The sequence below is a fragment of the Lotus japonicus genome, chromosome 2, assembly GCF_012489685.1.
Source record: "Lotus japonicus ecotype B-129 chromosome 2, LjGifu_v1.2".
NCBI classification, from domain to species: domain Eukaryota; kingdom Viridiplantae; phylum Streptophyta; class Magnoliopsida; order Fabales; family Fabaceae; genus Lotus; species Lotus japonicus.
This window is the reverse complement of record NC_080042.1, coordinates 89,620,971-89,641,252: the sequence shown is the minus strand read 5'-3', so window position 1 is coordinate 89,641,252 and position 20,282 is coordinate 89,620,971. Positions and strand designations below refer to the sequence as shown.

General features: G+C 37.3%; 2 protein-coding genes across 2 annotated transcripts; one reads left to right on the top strand and one right to left on the bottom strand.

The window, feature by feature from the left end:
* Positions 1–51: 51 nt before the first annotated feature.
* On the bottom strand, positions 52–18,269 carry LOC130737246 (uncharacterized). Its single transcript, XM_057589002.1, has 24 exons — positions 18,137–18,269; positions 17,611–17,720; positions 17,218–17,383; positions 17,028–17,128; positions 16,810–16,882; positions 16,571–16,706; positions 16,233–16,393; positions 15,901–16,025; positions 15,722–15,821; positions 14,701–14,797; positions 14,270–14,321; positions 14,006–14,107; positions 13,767–13,913; positions 8,232–8,394; positions 7,910–8,140; positions 7,212–7,372; positions 6,334–6,462; positions 5,959–6,076; positions 5,625–5,820; positions 5,355–5,466; positions 5,124–5,278; positions 2,566–3,964; positions 1,615–1,809; positions 52–998 (listed from the first exon to the last, which is right to left on the bottom strand). Exons 1-24 carry the CDS (start codon positions 18,267–18,269, stop codon positions 528–530), a joined length of 4,833 nt encoding a protein of 1,610 aa, XP_057444985.1. The 3' UTR covers positions 52–527.
* Positions 8,510–10,807, top strand: LOC130740813 (uncharacterized). The gene is made up of 2 exons (XM_057593517.1): positions 8,510–10,139; positions 10,463–10,807. The coding sequence occupies exon 1, from the start codon at positions 9,035–9,037 to the stop codon at positions 9,971–9,973; it is 939 nt and encodes a 312-aa protein (XP_057449500.1). The 5' UTR covers positions 8,510–9,034; the 3' UTR covers positions 9,974–10,139; positions 10,463–10,807.
* Positions 18,270–20,282: the final 2,013 nt, after the last annotated feature.

The following is a 20,282-nucleotide window of genomic DNA, read 5'->3' as shown; positions in this document are numbered from 1 at the left end:
ATTCATTAACAATCCAGATTAATTGTAAACCAATAAATGATGTATCATGTATTGTAATGCCGAATGACCGAATGATTCTATTAATACTTTGTGTTTGTATCTTCACAAAGGGTCAATATATGATACAAAATTATTGGAAAACAACATTCTGTAATTACACAGAAAGTGTTGTCGTCTAAAGAATAAAATAATTTAAAGGAAAGCCGAAGCCATCACAAAGAATCACAACAAACTCGAAAGTTGTGTATATAAAAATTAGAGTCCGTTTGTTTACCGTTAGAACGTACGGAAACAGAAAAATAACACATCCTTGATGCACTTTTTGTTGAAGTAGGAAGCCTCGAGATGTGTTATTTTACCGTTTTCATAATTTCTAACGTTAAACCAAACAGGCTAAATTATTTCCTAGAATCAGCGCGAGAAATTTCCCCCCCTTGGCCTTCAATTTTTATCCTCCATATAACTAGGTCATACCTCTCTGCATAGCAACTTCACAAGGGAAAAGAAGCAAGAATTATATTAGCAACTCAACCAAATGGAGAAGGAGCTGGACCTGTGAGTGCATCTGATCTTTTGATGCTTCCCATTCCACAGATGACGCATCCAGGAGCATTCACGGCTGAAAATTTGGCTCCACATAGATCACAGACATCATATCCAATGGTCGATAGCCTGCTTAATGTGGCAGCGCAGAAATGAGAAGGATCTTCTAGTGGATCAATGGACTTGTTAGTCAAACCCCTCTGAACACACAAATCGATCAGGCACCTAAATTCATCCTGCTTGCTTGCAGGTGCTTTAGACAATAGTAGTTCTAGCATTTGCTTGGAATATGCATAATTTTGCACCTCCATGTTTCGTTTTATGGCAGTTCGAATGCAATTTATTCTGTGCTTTGCTAGAAGAGGCAATGAACCTAGATGGCGTGAAAGTCTTGCCATCTCATCTTTTGCACTGATTGCACTTGGACCATGGACTCTTTGCAAACGTTCTATTTCCTGCAGTCACGAGGACAGCTTTGAAGTAATGAAGGAATAAAGTCATCCAATGTAAATGCGAAATATATTTGGAGGTTCATTTCTAACCAGGTAAAGGCCCAATTTTGATTAGTTTCTAGTTCACGAGAGCTTTTCAACTGAGATAAGTATTTTGTTCCTATCATTTGAGCTTATGGAGAGATTTATCAAGTCTGATTGACTATCAAGGCATCCGCACAAAACATTATAATAGGCTCAAATGACTACAAGTGTAGATTATGGTTTATTTTCTTTCTTGTAGTTTAGACTGTAAAATGACATTATATATCTTAGCCTAGGATTCCGTATGGAAAAACTAATACATTTTCTTCATATATAATTTCATATCAACAAAGATAGTAGCAGGTATTGTAGTAATTACTTTTATTGTCTCTGATGCTTACTATCTTAGGAGTCACCTGTCATTGCTAACTATAACTGCACAACAAAGATTGCAACCATGGAAAACCTTTAACTACTGTTTCATGATAATGCTTACTTATGGGCTTAGAGAAACAGAAGCCCAATGATTTCAATTATTTTAAGGTTAGATTCCATTCTATCCATGTCACTAAAAACAGAAGCATGGTAATAGTACCCGAAGAAGAGTGACTGTTATCTTGTATTGAGCACAGATTGTTGTCTGGGCTTTTATATCACTTCCACAAGATTGATCCTTAGCTAATGCAAGAAAAGATTCATCAAAGCAAGACAATGCATCTGAAAGATGATTTAGCTCAAGGTGAGCAAGTCCAGTCTTGAAACATACAGAAGCAGCAGCCCCTCGTGGAACCTGTCATTTGAGCCGAGTGAGATGAGAACAAATAAAGAAACCATACATGCTCAGCAATAGAAAATTGTAGAACAAGGTTTTACAGAAGAAAACTCTGAGTTCAGCTTTTGATATAGTACCAGAGAAGGATTTGTACAAAATACCAAAGATAAAGACCAGCAGAAAAGGGAGAATGATTGAAACCATTACAGACTTTTCAAGGGGTTCGCTTCCTCCCTTTCCAATATTCACGCAAACCTTTCTTCCCTCACCCCCTTCTCTATTTTCATTAACAGGATCAGGTCCCATCTCCACCTGCCACATGTGCGGGTTGTTACATTACACTCCCCCCAACTGACCCCTCTCATATTTCTCCATTCTCCTCACATGCCAATAGTTCCCTGCTGCCCTTATATTTCTTAAATAATCCACCTTAGGCATAGGTGGGAGGCCAAAATTACCAGGTTCAGAAAAGCTGATTTCTCTGCTGAGATTATCATAAGTAACCAGAGTTTATACGCACTATCTCAATAAGACCATTTATCTTAGAAAACCTTCCTAATTCCTTCTCTATCCCTAGCATCCACAGAATAATTAAAGGAAGAAAAAAGAATATTCCTCTCTGTTGATGCTGCATGCCACTTCAATCCAAAATATGCAATTCTTGCATGCCTTTCCATATTCTTTCCAGGCACACAAAATATACCATAAAACCTCAAAAAAAAAAATAGCACATAATTTATTTATCTAGATGCCTACGCATGTATTTACTTATACCTGTCCAAGTCGTAGAGAAGATGGTGGAGAACCAGTTTGTGGAGGCTTTCCTGAATCAGCAGAATTTGGTACTCCAAGGACACTAAGATCAAGAGGCTGGCTAGAAATTGGTGCCTGCAGCTGTGATGTGGGCATGACTGCAGCCTGAGCTGAGGATTGTGGTGGGACACCACCATCAGGTAGTCCCATGGGCTCAATGGGAACCCCAGGTTGTTGAACAGATTTAGGAGGAACATCACCTTCAGAAGCACTGTCCTGGTTTTGAGTTGCCTTGCCGATTTCAACCCCTTGAGCATATTTTGAGAGATATGTCCCAGCAGGACGCAGTGAAGCAGCAACCTGAAGGGATGGAACTGTGTTCTGAAAGAAATCCTCCGGAATAGGTCCAGCTTTAACTCCCCCCCTACTTACTACTCCAGTAGTTTGCTGTGAAGTTGATTGTGGTTGAGCAAAGGCATCTGTACCAAACAGGTCGCCAGGAGTTGAAGCAGTAGGAGTAGCCACTCCAGTAGTTGCAGGTGGCAGGGACAAAATCTGACCAAGATCATGGGATCCACTTGTTGCTGACCTGCTCCTTGATGAAGTTAACCCTGCACCAAGTTTAAATTTACTAGCGGCTTCTTTAATCTTGTTCACATCCACAGTAGAAGAGTCAATCGGCTTGTCTCGTATTCTAACATGTATTTTTTTGGTTTTTGACACTCCTTCCTCATCACTACTGCTGCCATCAGCAGCAGCAGCTGCATACATGGATTTCTTAAATTCTTCAGCCGCTTTAGCCTGTTCATCAGCAGAGGGACTGACAAATTGTTTCTTAAGACCTCCCAGACCCATAAATGAATCACCTTGGGAATTATCAACCCCCTTCGATTGGTTAGATATGGATTGAACAGAAGGTGCTTCAACACCATTTGCTTTAACATCATTACCAGCCGGGATGAAGGCTTTAACCAAGCTATCTTCCCTTACCTCTACAGTATTGCCTCTTCCTTTAATTGAGCCTAAATATACACCAATATGATCTAGAATAATAGATGGAATTGCAGCATCATCAGTCCTCATGTATGGCGTCACCTCTGCAGCAAGCTCCCACTTAGGTATATCCTTTGCAGTAGCAGGGGTTTTGATTTCCCAGTTTCCACCACCCCATTCAGGTCCTTTAGGAACCATACTTTCCGCAGCGAAGTTGGCAAATATGCCTTGTGTCCATCCAGTAGATCGAATTCGTAAAATCCTTTCACAATATCGCCTCAATTCTGATTCAAGACCTTCTTCTTCCAACTTCTGAGCAAGACGCCTCATGGCACTAGGATTAAGGTGGCATATAAACAGATCAAGCATGCTTTCATAATCAGCAGTTACTTCAAAGGTTTCTTTGGCTCTATCAAACTGTCCAAACCTGCAATTAATCTTAAATTACAGAAGAGAACAAACTTTTCTATCATGCTATTCAAAGAACTACAGTATCACTCACACACCAGCTCATGAATAGTTTGATCTTGTCTAGAAATGCTAGTACTTGACACACTCTCACTTTCTCACTTTACACATAGATTCAATTTAGAGGAGCTTTTTCCAAGGTTAGGGTATTGGATCATAAGTAATAGTTCTGAATCATTACTATCTATCAATTACTGAGTATAATATTCACAGTTGTCGCTCTTTCTTTTCCGTCTTCCCCACTATAACTCTTTCCTCTCCCATTTAACAGACACATGCATGACATAGTTGATGTGAATGGCTATAAACCAACAATACGTAAAATAATATTGATCATTAATAGACTAGAAATATTCAAATATAAATAAGCAGAAGCCAAAGCATTTTATTGATCATGACATAATCAATCAAGAAAAGGAAAAGCAAATTAAGCTAGACATGTAAGCAAATAAAAATTGTACGATAACAACCACCAAAGCATTTTCCCATTAGATCAAATACACCATTGTGATTACTGATTTATCAAGTCCATTTAGACTATGTCCTTTTATAGTGATTTCACCTACCTTTGCCCCTAACTATAAGGTTATCCTCCATCTGTTCCATTCTTTTATTAAGGCTTCTATTAGTCTTCTTCTCATGTGACCAATCACTTTAAACAGGATTCTTCTAATCCATTTAGACTATGTCCTTTTATTACTGCTTTCTCTGTATTGCATTTACTCTTGATACAAACAAAAGAACACTTATTGGAGCTTATATAGTGCATTTTCTAGTAGATAAGGTCCAATATGAATATATGATTAGTAACTGTAATTCATTTTTACTCCACAAAAGAATAGGCTAGAATCATGAAACTACAATTATTGTTGAGTTGTAACTAAATAAATAATTAAAAGAAAACTCCTCCAGTTTCATATATAATACAGAATTTTAGATGCATAATGGCGTAGGCGCGTAGCTAATGGCTGGATTAGAAAGTAAACCTTAATATTAACTAGTAATAACTCAAGACAATTAATAGTCATGGAAAACACAAAGCGTAATATTTCAGCATTTCCTTTAGGTACAATGGCAGCATCATACTATGAATTTTCCTAGTCTACCACTCAGCGTACCTGATACAGGCATAACCCAACTGTCTGAAGCTGTGAAATAAATGAGATGTAGGAGGACATCGTGGATAATCTCTTGAACGCTGAAATTCATCTTTCAAAACAGATAAAGCAGTGGGAAATTGAAGAGCTTTCACAGCGTAGGCACCCCTCATCACCTAAGGACAACACACAATCTGTAAAAGAACAGATACACCAAAATTAAAAGCCAAATCAATTAATTTTATTACTCACCTGGGTGAACTGTGGACCTGATTGAGATAATGACACAGCTAAATCTCCACAAACAGGAGAACCTCTAGCAAGGATGTCCAGAGACCTTGGTGTTATGCGCAAGCTGTCAAACCTTCATCCAGATAAGAATTTACTGTGATAGTTGTTTCCAAATTTAACATAGATAAAGTATCGTGAAAACTGAAAAGGGACCTTGAAGTCTAACACTTTCAACCCGCTAGAAAGTTATATTTTTATGAAAGGAGGTTATTTGGTTGCAAAGAAGGAAACCTTGATGTTATTTGGTATAGTATTTCTGAGAGGTCAAGCTTCTGCTCAAAACTTTGCTGCATTGTGGCAAATCCAATGAGAAGAGGCTCAAGAAGACCAACAAGACAGGTTTTGACCTCAACCTCCTTCTTCCGTTTGGGAATTATTTCCGTAGGGCTAGCAAGCAACAATCGATCATTCAAAGCACCAACCAGGACTGCATAAGAATTTTTTTTAAATAGATCGACAAAGGATAATACGCGGGAAAAAAAGCAGTACATTAGTTTATAAAATAGAACATACAAAATAGATGGCTGAGATATGGTGACATCCCAGCATGCAGAAAGATAATTACCTGAATAAGGCATACTAATTGAGAGGATAGTTCTCGCTTTTCCATCCCAGCCAAGCATACTGATTGCAGTGGCAGTAGAAAAAAGAAGGGCAGGCCCAACCCATAAGAGTGATTTAAAGTAGGGTCAGTTAAGGTTTTAAAAATGAGAATATATCCATGTAACACACATAAATTTATGGTCTGCTTGGCTGAGCAGGTGGACAGTGGGAAGGTAGAAATAGGTGAACATGATTTTAAACCAGAGTTATGGTTTCAAGTGTAGTGCAGTTTATTTCACTCCTAATATTTACTTCCAAAATTCCCAGCTAATCAATAAAGTTGTCTTTAATATGAATAAATGGTCCCTTGATTTAATTAATAGCAATTGAAGGATATTGAAGGAAGTCCCTTATCAAAATTTGTAGAAGTGCTTGCAAGTATATCAAGTGCTGCTGAGACAATAAGAACTCTATGCGTTGTTAAAACCCCTGCAACATGTCCCCTAAGAGTCTCTTGCCAGTACACCTACCAAATTTGAACATATATGTGATACCAAGCAGAACCATACAAAAAAGCCATTTGATAATTGATATTATATCAACAAACAAGGAATCCTAGAACTCATAAGTAACGAGTAATGACCTTTACCATAGGGAAACGAGGCTCTAAAGAGGCCTTCAGTTTTCTTTCTAGGTGATAAATAAAGGTATTTGGATATAACAACCCATAAGACAAACAAGCTCTGAACAGAGGCAAAAAATTGCCTAATAATTTTATATGCAAACAACTTTACGCAGTCAAAATGCTAAACAACCCATAAAACTATTCCTCAACACAACTTTTGGGAGACTTCCAAGTGAGATATGGGTAAGGGTAGAGTCTGGAGTTGAAATTCGACCTATGTTAATGGTAATGTTAATGTGGAATAATAGGTTTTGACATCCTCAGTGTCCACCCATAATCTGCTTCAGAACATAACAGTGATCCATAGCAATTCACATTGAGCGAGCTTGACAGTGACAATACGTGATACAAAGTTTTATCCACTTTGTTGCTCAAAATTACCAAATCTTAAGCTGGCATCAAGTGTGATCAGTTTTTTTGAAAATATATAATTTTGTTTGAAAACAAATGAATTTTCAGATAACCGAACTTCCATTTTGTCTCTCCACTTTCTATTTTTTTCTTCACTCTTATCTCTGTTTTTCTTCTAATTAATTGCAAAGAGCGGGTGTATACAACTAATTCTGGTCATAATTAAGCTACAACGATACCTGAAGTACAATCTCATTTCTTTTCAACTTGATTGACTTTTTTCCACTGCTCTTGGTTGATATATAATGGCCATCAGAAGTGGAAGTTGAAAGGCGATACCCTTGTATGAGCTGTACTAATCCAATCTGATTCCCATGAGAAGCAAACATCAAAGTTGAATCTACAACCAGGCAAAAAAAATCAATACTTTATAATACTACTAAACTAATACTAACCATGCAAAAATGCATGTGCGCAGGTGGTATGGAGTAAACTTAATATACTTATCCTCAATGATTTCTATTAGAAAAATAGTTTGACCAATCCAACAGTTTATATGTGAGTAAATATTATGTAAATATGGCAAGCTAAATTTCAGGAAATTTAAACATGAAAGGTTTAAGAAAAAAATGGCAGATATTTCCATTTATTTGAGAAGTATACTATACATTAATCTAAAAGACTTTTGATGAGAAGAAAAGGTCTCTAATATGAAATTTTATGTGTCTGATGTATAAAATAAGGACTGGATTTGGCAGAGTTTCACCCGGTACAAGGTAATTCATTTGTGTAAGACTGACTTAGATTTACACCAGTATCAATGGATCCCACGTGCGCGCAATATATATGTAATGTGTATGTATAGTTACACACACACACACATATATATATATATGACTATATAAGTATGTATGAATATATGTATGAGTTCAAGCACCTAAAGGAGTAGAAAATATGCGATCAACTTCAGTTTCAAACATAAACGGCGTTGGGCCTTGAATTGAATCAACATTAGTTTCTTCAGGTTGGTAATTTTCTTCAAAAACTTTTTCAATTTCCTTAGCTTCTTGTGGCCCTCCTGGTAGTATATATACCGCCAATCCTGTCTTGTCATCATCAAGAATAGCAAACTGGTTTTCATTGGGACCAATAAATGCTGCATCTCGACCTGTAGAAAATTTCCTAAATTATTATTGCACATAATGCGTGACCAAACTCCAGAAGAAAAGAAAATAAGTGCATTTCTAAGCCATGAATACCTTTAACTGTGCTGCTTTTACTGTTTGCTATGTCTACTTCAGTATTTTCCCGATAAAGCACAACTTCATTTGAAATACCAATAAATTCATAAACTACAAGAAACAGGTGTTGCTTTTTACTGTAAATCAAGTATTTTGCTTGATACTCTACACTCGCCGGAATCTATACAAAGTTGCTGAACATTAGAAGGTTGAATATGAACAGGATTATCACTTGTAAAATATAAATAGTAATAGCATATCAAAATTATGCAAATGATATAGTGTTGTAAATAAGGAATTAATATAAGAATTATTATTAGAAGATTATATTCAGTATTAGGAGATTTATTCTCTTATTAGGAGATTGTGTACATAATTAGTTATTTCCTTATTTAGGATTAGTCTTCTTCTATATATAATGTAATTACCCTTTGTATTCTGATTAAGAAGTAATAATACAATTTCTCCTACTTTCAAGTTGGTATCAGAGCTCCCGATCTTGGGAGTTCTGCTTCTGCGAAAAAAACCCTAGCCGTCTTATTACGGCCCTTTTATCTGGTAACGTTTCCTGTTTTGCCACTGTTGGCTTATACCGTTTGGAGGCCTGTGCTCTTCATCACCGGCCTGCCATCCTCTGTTCGTTACTCCGATTGCACAGAGAGGGTTCCCCGTGCCTTTTGGTCTTGTTCTGAGGGTCGTTTCCTCACTTTGTTGGTGTTTTTTCTTGAGAAGCCTTTGGTTCTTCCATTCAAGGAGAGTGCAATCTTCTCTGTTTCTGTTATTTTTCCACTTGTTTCCCTTCTACAGTAACATCTCTCAGTATGTCTGGAGACGAGATTCCCATACCTAAGGAGAAACTCACTTCTGGAGTGAAAGTCTCTCTTCCACCTTTGACCCACAAAGATCTTCCGGTATTACAAGGTTCCTTTCGCTTGGATGGGCGCAACTACCTCCAATGGTCTGAGCTCATCCGTCACACTCTCATAAGTCGTAAGAAAATCAGTTATATTGAAGAAAAAGCCCCTGCTAAAACTGATCCACAATATGACACATGGCGTGAAGAGAATTCTCTTATTATGACCTGGTTTTGGTACTCCATGATTCCGGAAATTAGCCGGAATTATATGTTTTTCCCTACTGCTAAGGAGATTTGGAATAATCTGGCACAGGCATATTCTAAGAAACAAGATCTCTCAGCTTGTTATGAATTGGAAAATAAAGTTTTCAATTCTAAGCAAGGAACTCTCTCCGTGACAGATTACTATGGGACCTTGAATGGTCTATGGATTGAATTAGATCAGTATCAAAATCTGAAGATGAAGTGTGATGCTGACTCCACAACATTGAATAAATTTATTGAAAAAGCGCGAATCTTTAAGTTTCTCTCTGGGCTTAACTCTGAATTTGATCCGATTCGGGTCCAAGTTTTGGGTAAAGAGCAACTCCCTTCTCTCTCAGAGGTGTTCTTTATAGTTCGTGGTGAAGAAACTAGGAGGACAGTGATGGTGGAAGACAAATCAGTTGATGGTTCAGCCTTAGCCTCTGGAAAGGGTCCCATAAAAGGATCCACCTCTTCCGGACACCCTAACCGTGATGATCGCCCCAACCGTGATGATCGCTTCAACCGTGATGATCTCTTCAACCGTGATGATCGTTGCACTTACTGTAAGAGGTCTGGTCACACCAAAGAGTACTGTTTCAAACTTTATGGAAGGGAAAACGTCCTTAGACGTATGAGGGGGTCCAAAGGTGCTCCGTAGAGGCGCGCAAATCACACAACTTCTGACATGGAAAATGATGGTGAAGTCCCACCTGTACCACCAGCAGAAGATGTCCCTAGCCTTAGCAAAGCAGAATTGGAGCGTCTGAGAGCTTTTATGGACTCATTGAGTAAGCCCTCTGGTTCTTGTTCTCTCACAATGACTGGTAAGAGTTCTACCTTCTTATCTCTTAATGCTTTGAGTACTGAAAATGACTGGATTATTGACTTTGGTGCTACAGATCATATGACACCTCACTCCTCACATTTATCTTCTTATTCCACTTACCCTGAAAAACACTATATCACTGTTGCTAATGGATCCCAAAACCAGATTACGGGATGTGGTAATATTCACCTTAGTCCATCTCTTCCCTTAAAGCATGTGCTTCATGTCCCAAAGCTTTCTAACAATCTTTTGTCCATCCATAAACTCACTCGAGACTTGAACTGTGTTGTAACCTTTTTCCACTCACATGGTGTTTTTCAGGATCTTGCCACGGGACAGATAATTGGGATTGCTAAGGAACAGGACGGGTTATACTGTCTGCGGCACGAGGAAAGCAAGTGTCATCAGACGAGTTCAGAGTCCTGGAATACTTCTCAAATATGGTTGCGGCACAAGCGTCTTGGGCATCCTCCTTTTAGTATTCTTAGGACCATGTTTCCCCATTTATTTTCAAAAGTGTCAGTCGAATCTTTTCATTGTGATGTTTGTCAGTTTTCTAAGCATCATCGTTCAACTTTTCTTCCTAGTAATAATAAATGTGCTCAACCTTTTGATCTTGTTCACTCTGATGTGTGGGGACCTTCGTCTATTTCTAATGTTTTTGGTGCAAAATGGTTTGTTACTTTTATTGATGATTCTACTCGGATTACATGGGTTTTTCTTATGAAAGATAAGTCTGAGGTGTTTCAATTATTTGTTAACTTTTTCCACATGATTAGAACACAGTTTGGGAAACCTATTAAGAGGTTTAGGTCAGACAATGGGAAAGAGTATGTTAACAAGAATTTTTCTGAATTTCTTACAAAAAATGGTGTGGTTCATGAGTTGACTTGTGTTGACACCCCACAACAAAATGGGGTTGCTGAAAGGAAAAATCGTCATCTTCTTGAAATCACTCGAGCTTTACTCTTTCAAATGAATGTTCCTAAGTTTTATTGGGGGGAAACTGTCTTGACTGCTGCTTATTTAATTAATAGGTTACCTTCTAGGGTTTTATCTAGTGTTAGTCCTGTGCAGGTTATGACTAGCTTCTTTCCGTCTGTGCCCATTAAGTCAGGTCTTCAAAGTCGTGTATTTGGTTGTTCCGCCTTTGTCCATGTTCACGGTCATCATCGGGGTAAGTTAGATCCTCGGGCTATTAAGTGCATCTTTATAGGATATGCCTCAGATAAAAAGGGCTACAAGTGTTATCATCCTCCTAGTCGTCGTGTCTATATATCCATGGATGTTACTTTTCAAGAATCAGAGTCTTTTTATCCCAATCCTCAGCTTCAGGGGGGGAATACTCAGGAAGTTGAGTCTCCAGAATTTTCTGTTATTCCTCTTTTACAGGATCCCTTGATGCCTTCCTCTATTCCTATCATTGAGGACAGTGATGATGATGACAATGGTCCTGAACTAGTACCAAATCAGAATGATGACAATGGTCCTGAACTAGTACCAGATGAGAATGATGACAATGGTTATGAAGTAGTACCAGATCAGAATAATGTTGACAGGTTCAGGATAAAGTACCAGCGGAAAGTAAAACCCGTCCTGATCCAACAACAAGTCCAATCGTCTGATCCTGAGGTAAGTGTTGCGAACCCTGAGCCTAGTAATTCCTATGAGCATAACCTTGATGACTTACCTATTGCCTTACGAAAAGGAAAACGTTCATGTGCCAAGTACCCTATATCCCAGTTTGTGTCTACTCAAAATCTTTCTGTGCAGCATCAGAGTTTTATTTCAGCTATTGACTCTATTAGAGTCCCTACATCAGTACAAGAAGCATTAAAAGATAAGAACTGGATTCAAGCCATGAATGAAGAGATGCATGCACTGGACAAAAATGGAACTTGGGAGATTGTTGAGAAGCCAAATGACAAGAGGACAGTAGGTTGCAGGTGGATTTATACCGTGAAGTACCGATCTGATGGCACACTTGACAGGTATAAGGCGAGGCTAGTTGCAAAGGGATACACCCATACCTATGGAATTGATTATGAAGAGACATTTGCTCCGGTAGCAAAAATGAACACTGTAAGGATCATTCTTTCCTTAACAGCTCATTTTGATTGGGAGTTGCAACAGTTTGATGTTAAAAATGCTTTCTTGCATGGAGATTTGGAGGAAGAGGTGTATATGGAGATTCCACCGGGGTATGACCCTACTTCAGGAAGAAATAAGGTGTGCAAACTGAAGAAGGCCCTATATGGGCTCAAACAGTCACCCCGAGCTTGGTTTGGGAGATTCACTAATGCTATGGTGTCTCTGGGTTATAAACAAAGCCAAGGTGATCATACCCTCTTTATCAAACATACTCAAAATGGTAAACTCACTCTTCTGTTAGTCTATGTAGACGATATGATCATTGCAGGTAATGATGAACTTGAGAAGCAGAATCTGAGGAAACAGTTGGCAGCCCAATTTGAAATGAAGGATCTTGGAAAACTGAAATATTTCCTAGGTATGGAGGTGGCATACTCGAAGCAAGGGATTTTCATATCTCAAAGAAAGTATGTCCTTGATCTTCTCAAAGAGACTGGTAAATTGGGTTGTAAGCCCATTGGAGTGCCTATAGAGCAAAACCACAAGATTGGAAGTAGTGAGGAGGACCTTAGGGTTGATAAGGCTCAATATCAGAGACTTGTGGGGAAGCTCATTTATCTATCTCACACTAGGCCTGACATAGCTTATCCTGTTAGTGTTGTCAGTCAATTCATGCATGACCCACAGGAGAGACACTTACAGGCTGTGGATAGAATCTTGCAGTATCTGAAGGCAAGTCCAGGGAGAGGTCTGCTGTTCAAGAAGAGTGAGCAGTTGTCTATGGAGGTTTATACTGATGCAGATTATGCAGGGTCAATTGTTGACAGGAGATCCACTACAGGATATTGTATGTTCTTGGGTGGAAATTTAGTTACATGGAGGAGCAAGAAGCAGAATGTAGTTGCTAGATCAAGCGCAGAGGCAGAGTTTAGAGCCATGGCTCAAGGAGTTTGTGAACTGTTGTGGATGAAGATCATACTGGATGATTTGAAAATAAAGTATGAAGCTCCCATGAGACTCTTCTGTGATAATAAATCTGCCATTAGTATTGCTCATAATCCAGTCCAACACGACAGAACAAAGCACATAGAGATAGACCGACACTTCATCAAAGAGAAATTGGATAGTGGTCTAATATCTACACAGTATGTCCCCTCAGGACTTCAGTTGGCTGATGTGCTCACCAAAGGACTTCCCTTGGAGCGGTTTCGAGAGCTTACTTGCAAGCTGGGAATGATAGATATTCATTCACCAGCTTGAGGGGGGGTGTTGTAAATAAGGAATTAATATAAGAATTATTATTAGAAGATTATATTCAGTATTAGGAGATTTATTCTCTTATTAGGAGATTGTGTACATAATTAGTTATTTCCTTATTTAGGATTAGTCTTCTTCTATATAATGTAATTACCCTTTGTATTCTGATTAAGAAGTAATAATACAATTTCTCCTACTTTCAAGTTATAGTATCAATAGAAATTGGAGGGAGAACATGATACTTTCTAAACATAACTTACTACTCTATCTATATTACCGAATTATAAAGCTTCTTGTAGATACTCTCAGATTCAGAGGAGAGATTATATGCCATAAGGTTTGGTCCATCCACATAGAAAGCTCTGACAGGATAATGAAGAACTCGGTTCTCTTTGTTGAAGAAATTTAGCTCCAAATGAAATGGCTGGCAGGGCATGAATGATATCAGTTGATTGAACAAAAATTATTTAAGGATAATAAATCAGTCTTATAATCAAATTGTCACAGGGACCTTACCTGGACAACTGGAATGTCTTTCAGATGATGCTTGGTATCTAGAAGAGTGATGAGGGGTAAGCGAGATATAGGAGCACTTTTTGTATGGCCTTCCATAAAATGCTACAGGAATAATGTAAAAGTATGAAATTTGAGTCAGAGAACAAGGAGATGAAATGCAGGACCGTAAGGAAACTTGATCTACCAAATTGAGTGGTAAAATAGGCATTGTGTCTGTATCTGGCTTTGAGGCTAACAAAGAGATAAAATAGGAAAGTAACATACACTGTAAAGAAAAGCCTTCCTTGCAATGTCTGATATTGTAGGATGACTTTGGCTGCTTAGTCAACAATGACATAAGATAATTACGAAATGTCACAAATCACATATATTAGGTAACAAAACTATTTGAACAGTTTCAAATCTCAAGCTGCTAAGAGCCCATTTGTTTCATATTGTTTCCTAGTTAGGCACTCTTTCCCAGATAACTCATGTCTCTTGCTCAGTAAAGTGAATACTATCCAGTATCCATATAAAAGTGAATACTATCCAGTATCCAATCAGGATTCAAGAATAAATATCAGAGCGAGAATGGTGGGAGATTTAAAGTTAGAACAGCAAAATATAGTTAACACAATGGACACTAACCACCAGTTTTTCTATAAAATACTAGTTATTACATACTTTCATTTACTCAGTTGCAGAATTCAACTCACCTTTTCAGATGATGTTCTTGTAATTGAGCTTGAAGCTGATGGTCTGCTAACACTCCAGATGAACCCAAGACTGCCAATTTTTCTTTTAAAACAGATGCTGTATAGCGACGGTAACATTAGCATTTTTTTGGATTAAAGAGCTAGATAGAAACAGCCAATATTATGGAAAATGAAGAAGCAATAAGGTGAAAGACATAAACATGCAATGGTAACCACAAAATATAAGTATCAAAATATGTACAAAACAAATTATGTATGGTAAGAATAAGAATTTGGGATATGCCTAACTCTACCCTAAAGCTAACTTAGAGGGGAGAGTTGCTCTATCATTTATAAATACTTAGTTGGCCATATCTCCAGTCAAGCAACACATCCCCTCACGCTTAGTGTTGGACAATGGACATCTGAAGCGTAAAATTTGCAGGAATGAAAATCTGCAGGTGACTCATATATGAGTGATCTCCAAAAAACGGATCTAGGATAGACTCTGATAAAGCTAGCTTAGAGGTGATGGTTGCTCTATCCTTTATAAACACTCATTTGGCCATATCTCTAGTAAATGCGCGACTTCTCAATAGTGAGAACTGAGAAGAATATAAAAGACAGAAATGTAATTGAATACTTTTTTTGTTCAAAACTCCCAATGAAAGACATGGCATGGAATTTTACCCAAAATAAAATTGCATGGGACATGATATCCACAAAAAGAGGAGACAAAGAAATCTAAAGAAATATTTGCAGCATAGGACAGTGGGGTTAAGTAAATAAGATGTCACTTGAAAAGTAAACTTGAAAACTTAGAAGAATTTATCACCATACTGATCAATGGAATATAGCAGCAAAAGCAAAATTACGAACAGAAACTCTCCAAATTTGTGTCTACTCAAATAGAAAATATCTTTCAAACTGAAAATTGTCTTGTTTATAGAAGTATATCCTATCCTGGAATCTTTTATATTCAAATAGAAAATACAAAAAGGAAAAAGCATAACCTTTTTTCAGCTAAATACAAAATATTCACCTGACGATCCCCGTGCACTTTGTAAAACTGCAAAAAGTTGCTTTCTCCTTTCTCGATTAAGAGTGGTCTTATTTTTTGAAGTATCTTCACTTGCTATGTTCTATTAAAATAAAATTGAAATTTATATATCCAATAATAAATGGCTAAGAAGATATAAATAATGAAAGGTGGCACGTAACTGCAAACACAAGTGCTGCTAAATTAGATTTTGGATGAAATTCTAAAGCTTTAATTCGCGGTAAGGGGTACACTGCTTCTCCACCTTGTTGAGAAAGGATACGAGGGATATCAAGTGATTCAATTGCTGCATAAGAATGTAATATGGTTTAGACTTTTAGCCAACCAAGTTTAATAAAACAAACAGTAAGAAAGTGATGTAAGATGACTGTTGGTAGGTATGTTTCTTTTCCCTATCTTTCTCTATGCTATTAAATCATTCAGGGGGGGGCATGTAGCAGCAGAAACCAACAGGAAATTGAAAGTAGAGACAGACACAGTGAAGAAAGCTAACCAGAAGGCTCAAAAAAATTTGCCTGCACTGGAGGTCTATTAGGATTAAATACAACCCGTGTTTTCCAAACTTGCAGATTTCCATCCCTTGATAGGGTTACAAGTAATCGTGAAATGGGTAACCAAGCAACTGATGTTATGGGTTGTGAGCCAACTTGAATTCTGAAATTGCAATAATATAAGCATCAGATCACAATACAAGAGTCCACTTAACATTTCCAACAATTGGCTTGAAGTAAATAACAAAATTCAAAATAGATAAATATGAATACATGATACCGGGTCTCTCCATTACAAAAATGAGGAAACCTCTATCATGGGTGAACTACAGTCACTCACATTCCAATCATACTAGGCGTCGGAGTTGATACATCCCACGCCAGTAAGGTACCACGTCGATCACCAACAAAAATCCATTCTAGAGTTGGATGAAATGCAAATGCACCAGCGCCATTAAGCTTTATAGTATTGTCAACTGAATAGGAAACAAAATATGAATAACACTTAAGATATGACTTAAATGAAAATACAATCATATCAGCAAGAATAGAATATATAAAGATCAAGAATCATCTCACGTTGTAATGTGTAGTGAACAGCATAGGTTTGAATGTTATATGCTCGAATCAAACCGTCAGCATAAGCTACATACTAGGACATAAAAGCAACTAGGTCAAGAAGGACAGGTTGAGGTATCAATAGTCAGCAAAGCCATAGTAGATCTTTCTTGATACAGAAATACTAACATGAACTGACAATAAATAGAATTATGAGAGGAAGTATATTGAAATAATACCATAACAGGGAGGCGAGGATGACAAGCAAGATTCACAATAGGCTTCTTCAAGTCCGTCTTGATTTTTGTGGGTGCTCTCCCGCCTTCAACAGTTCCAACAACTTCATTTATGCAAAAAAAAACATGCATAGTGATTAAACCAGTGACAATAACACATCTATCTACACAAAAGAGAAACAAGACATCAAACCTGTAACACTCATCCGTTTACGAAATCCAAAAAAAGCAACAGGTTGTAGTGGGGTCAATGCCAGATGAACTTCAGTATCAGAAGAAATTTGGTCTGATTTCTTCTCCGGTGAATGCAATACACATGTTTGCTCTAAGTCAAAATCACAAGATCGTATCGTACAATCCTACAAGCGAAAAAGCAAGTGCTCTAATAAGGACATAAGAACTTCACCGTCCACAACTCGCAACATATAAACTAATAGATAACAGGAATGACCAACAGTACATTCAGAAACACAAAGACTAAATAGTTCCATCTCCCAATCAACAAGAAATGAAAAATTAACAACAAATTGATTTACTCCACAAATAACTTTGACACACGCAAACGAGAATTTCAGGCAGGAACAACCTGGAGGATCGCAATCACAGTATGCCCAGCTGTAGGACTATACGACATACGCACAACAGGTGCACCTATGTCAAGAGAAGAAATCTTACTTCCTGTCAATGCATCAAATTCTGCATGCATTGGAACAAATCAATCAGTAACAAAATTTTACCAGAGTAACACTACTCCTCAAATGAAACTAATGATTCAGACGTAACGGATCAACACAGAGGATTGCGTTTACGAATTATGAGTATAAGCCTTCAGAAATGAAAGCCTCAATAGTCAATATCAAAGTCCTAATTTATTAACCAGGAAACGTGGCATTCAAGGAAGAACAAATAAATTGCAGTGAGAACAAATTAACGATTAATTTTCCACCATACACACATTCGTGACCTCGTTCGTAATTAGAATCGCGCGCATTTCAAAACAGTAACGATAAGAATCACATTCTCAGCATTTGAGGGTTTCCGAATTGCTTAACGACAGTGCATTAGGTTCCTCAAGAAGAAGAGAGTGAGTGATAGTGGATTGAGTTACTGACCGACAATGTAGGTTCCGATGGCGACAGCGACGAGTGCCTGATGAGGGTGGAAGGAAGCAGCGTGAGGCTGCAGAGGTTTGTCTCCACGGCCTACATGGCGGAGATCAAGGTGCTGCAATGTGGTCCACTCCATGAGATTCAGAATCTGGTTCGGTGTTGAGATGGTATAGAAGAAGAAGAAGATGAAAGCATGGAATGGAATCGCAGTAACGAATTGTAACGATAAAATGGAAATGGAACAGAAATAATATGCGAGATCGCGCTAACTGAATCAACAGCTTTCACGTAATACAAACTCAGACTGAGAATAGCTTCTGCAAAAAAATGAGAATAGGCAAAGATTAACCAACATCTATCAGTAGGCCCATGGGCTTATGCAGGCCTGATATACAACTTCAATCTCGGCCCAATTCGTCTAACTTTCTCTTCTTTTATAAAAATGGTAGAAAAAAAACATAGAACCGCTCTTACACTTTGTTTGGTTAAGAAGATAAAAGATAGAAGTTGAGTAGAGATAAATATGTGAGAAATATAGTAGATTTAGATGTTGTTTTGGTATGATAAAAATATAAAAGAGATAAAGAGGAGAGAATGTTATTTTTTTGTGTTTAAAAATAATTATTTCTAATATAAAATAATTTCTGGCTGTTTGAAGGTAATTATTGTTTGTCCCAAATTGTCAGTACAATTTGGGCTTCAAAATAATGATATGTAATATTTTATAGTTTTTGTTGGTCTTATGTCGTTTACTGGCGGTCCCAGGCTGCCAATAAATGACGAAAAATCAGAAGAAAAAAAATTAAAAAACATGGACCTGCCTATCTCTCTCTAATTTGGAGAGATAAAAAAATGTGGTGAGTTCCACCGCTTTTTCTTTCCTCTATCTCCCTCCTCCCACTCACCAAACACACAAACTTTCCATTTTCTCCCCCTGACTTTCTTTTCTCCATCTCTCTCTAACAAAACCTCCATCTACCAAACAAAGCCTTATATAGGAGTGTTGGGATCTTCTCGAGGACAAGAAAAGTTGTCCACCAATTAAATTTTTACTGGACGCATGTGATTTAAACTCTTAACCTATAAAAATGTAAGAATTAAACCTGAAATCTATGGTTGTTCGTGTAAACCCAAATTGGTGTTTTCTCCCCTTTATAGTGTTGAATTCTCACTAATTTTCTAGTAAATTAACCTATCTTTACAATTTTCATTGCTTAACTAGGCATATTTACAATTGACAAAAACAAAATGAATTATAATAATTAGAATTCATGACCAAATATAAAATTCATATTGGCCGCCCAAATGTTTTTTAAATAGTTCAATGTCAATTTCACACATTATTCTATTATAAGATATGGACCTTATCATGTGCTTATTGTTTACTTTTTGGAAATAAATGCAAAGAACCTGTGTGTGTTAGCTATACACGCGTCAATCATTTGTACCTCTCAGTTATACCAAGTTTCAATCTGGTGCAACAATGATTCAAGATCAAGATTGAGTTACTGTTTAATCGATTTTTCAATCATTCATAGTTTCATAAGGATCATTATAATGCCCTCAAATTTATTTTTTCAATCTGTATTTGAAGTTTGCGGCTTCTCATTAGTGCTTAGTTATGACTTATGAGCCATTTAAAAGGACAACTAGTAAAATATTACTATTAAATATAAGGTCTGCATATGTGTGATCAGGCAAATGCTAATTGCTAACCATCTCTTTTCAACCTCCAAGCTAGACGCAATGCAACCACAAATTTTTTTTGGGCCATAGACATTGTCCCCTGCAATTAAAGCACAGCTTGTCATCTTCTTATACAATTATTGGATTTTCTAGAAATTAATCATGGGAAATGTTATACTAAAAGAACGTGACGTGTTTAACTATTAAATTTTTTGAATAGACATATATATATATAGGGGATGTATCTTATGAGAAAGGTAATCTTATGTGAGAAAATGAGAATAAATCACGACCGTTAGATCTAACAATCAACGGTTAAGATTAAAAGAATTTAATGGTCATGTGATTGCCACATGATCACTTAAAAAAGTCACATGACTTAATGTTTTAATCTTGACCATTGATGGTTAGATCTAACAGTCGTGATTTATTCTCATTTTCTCATATAAAATGGTTTAGACCA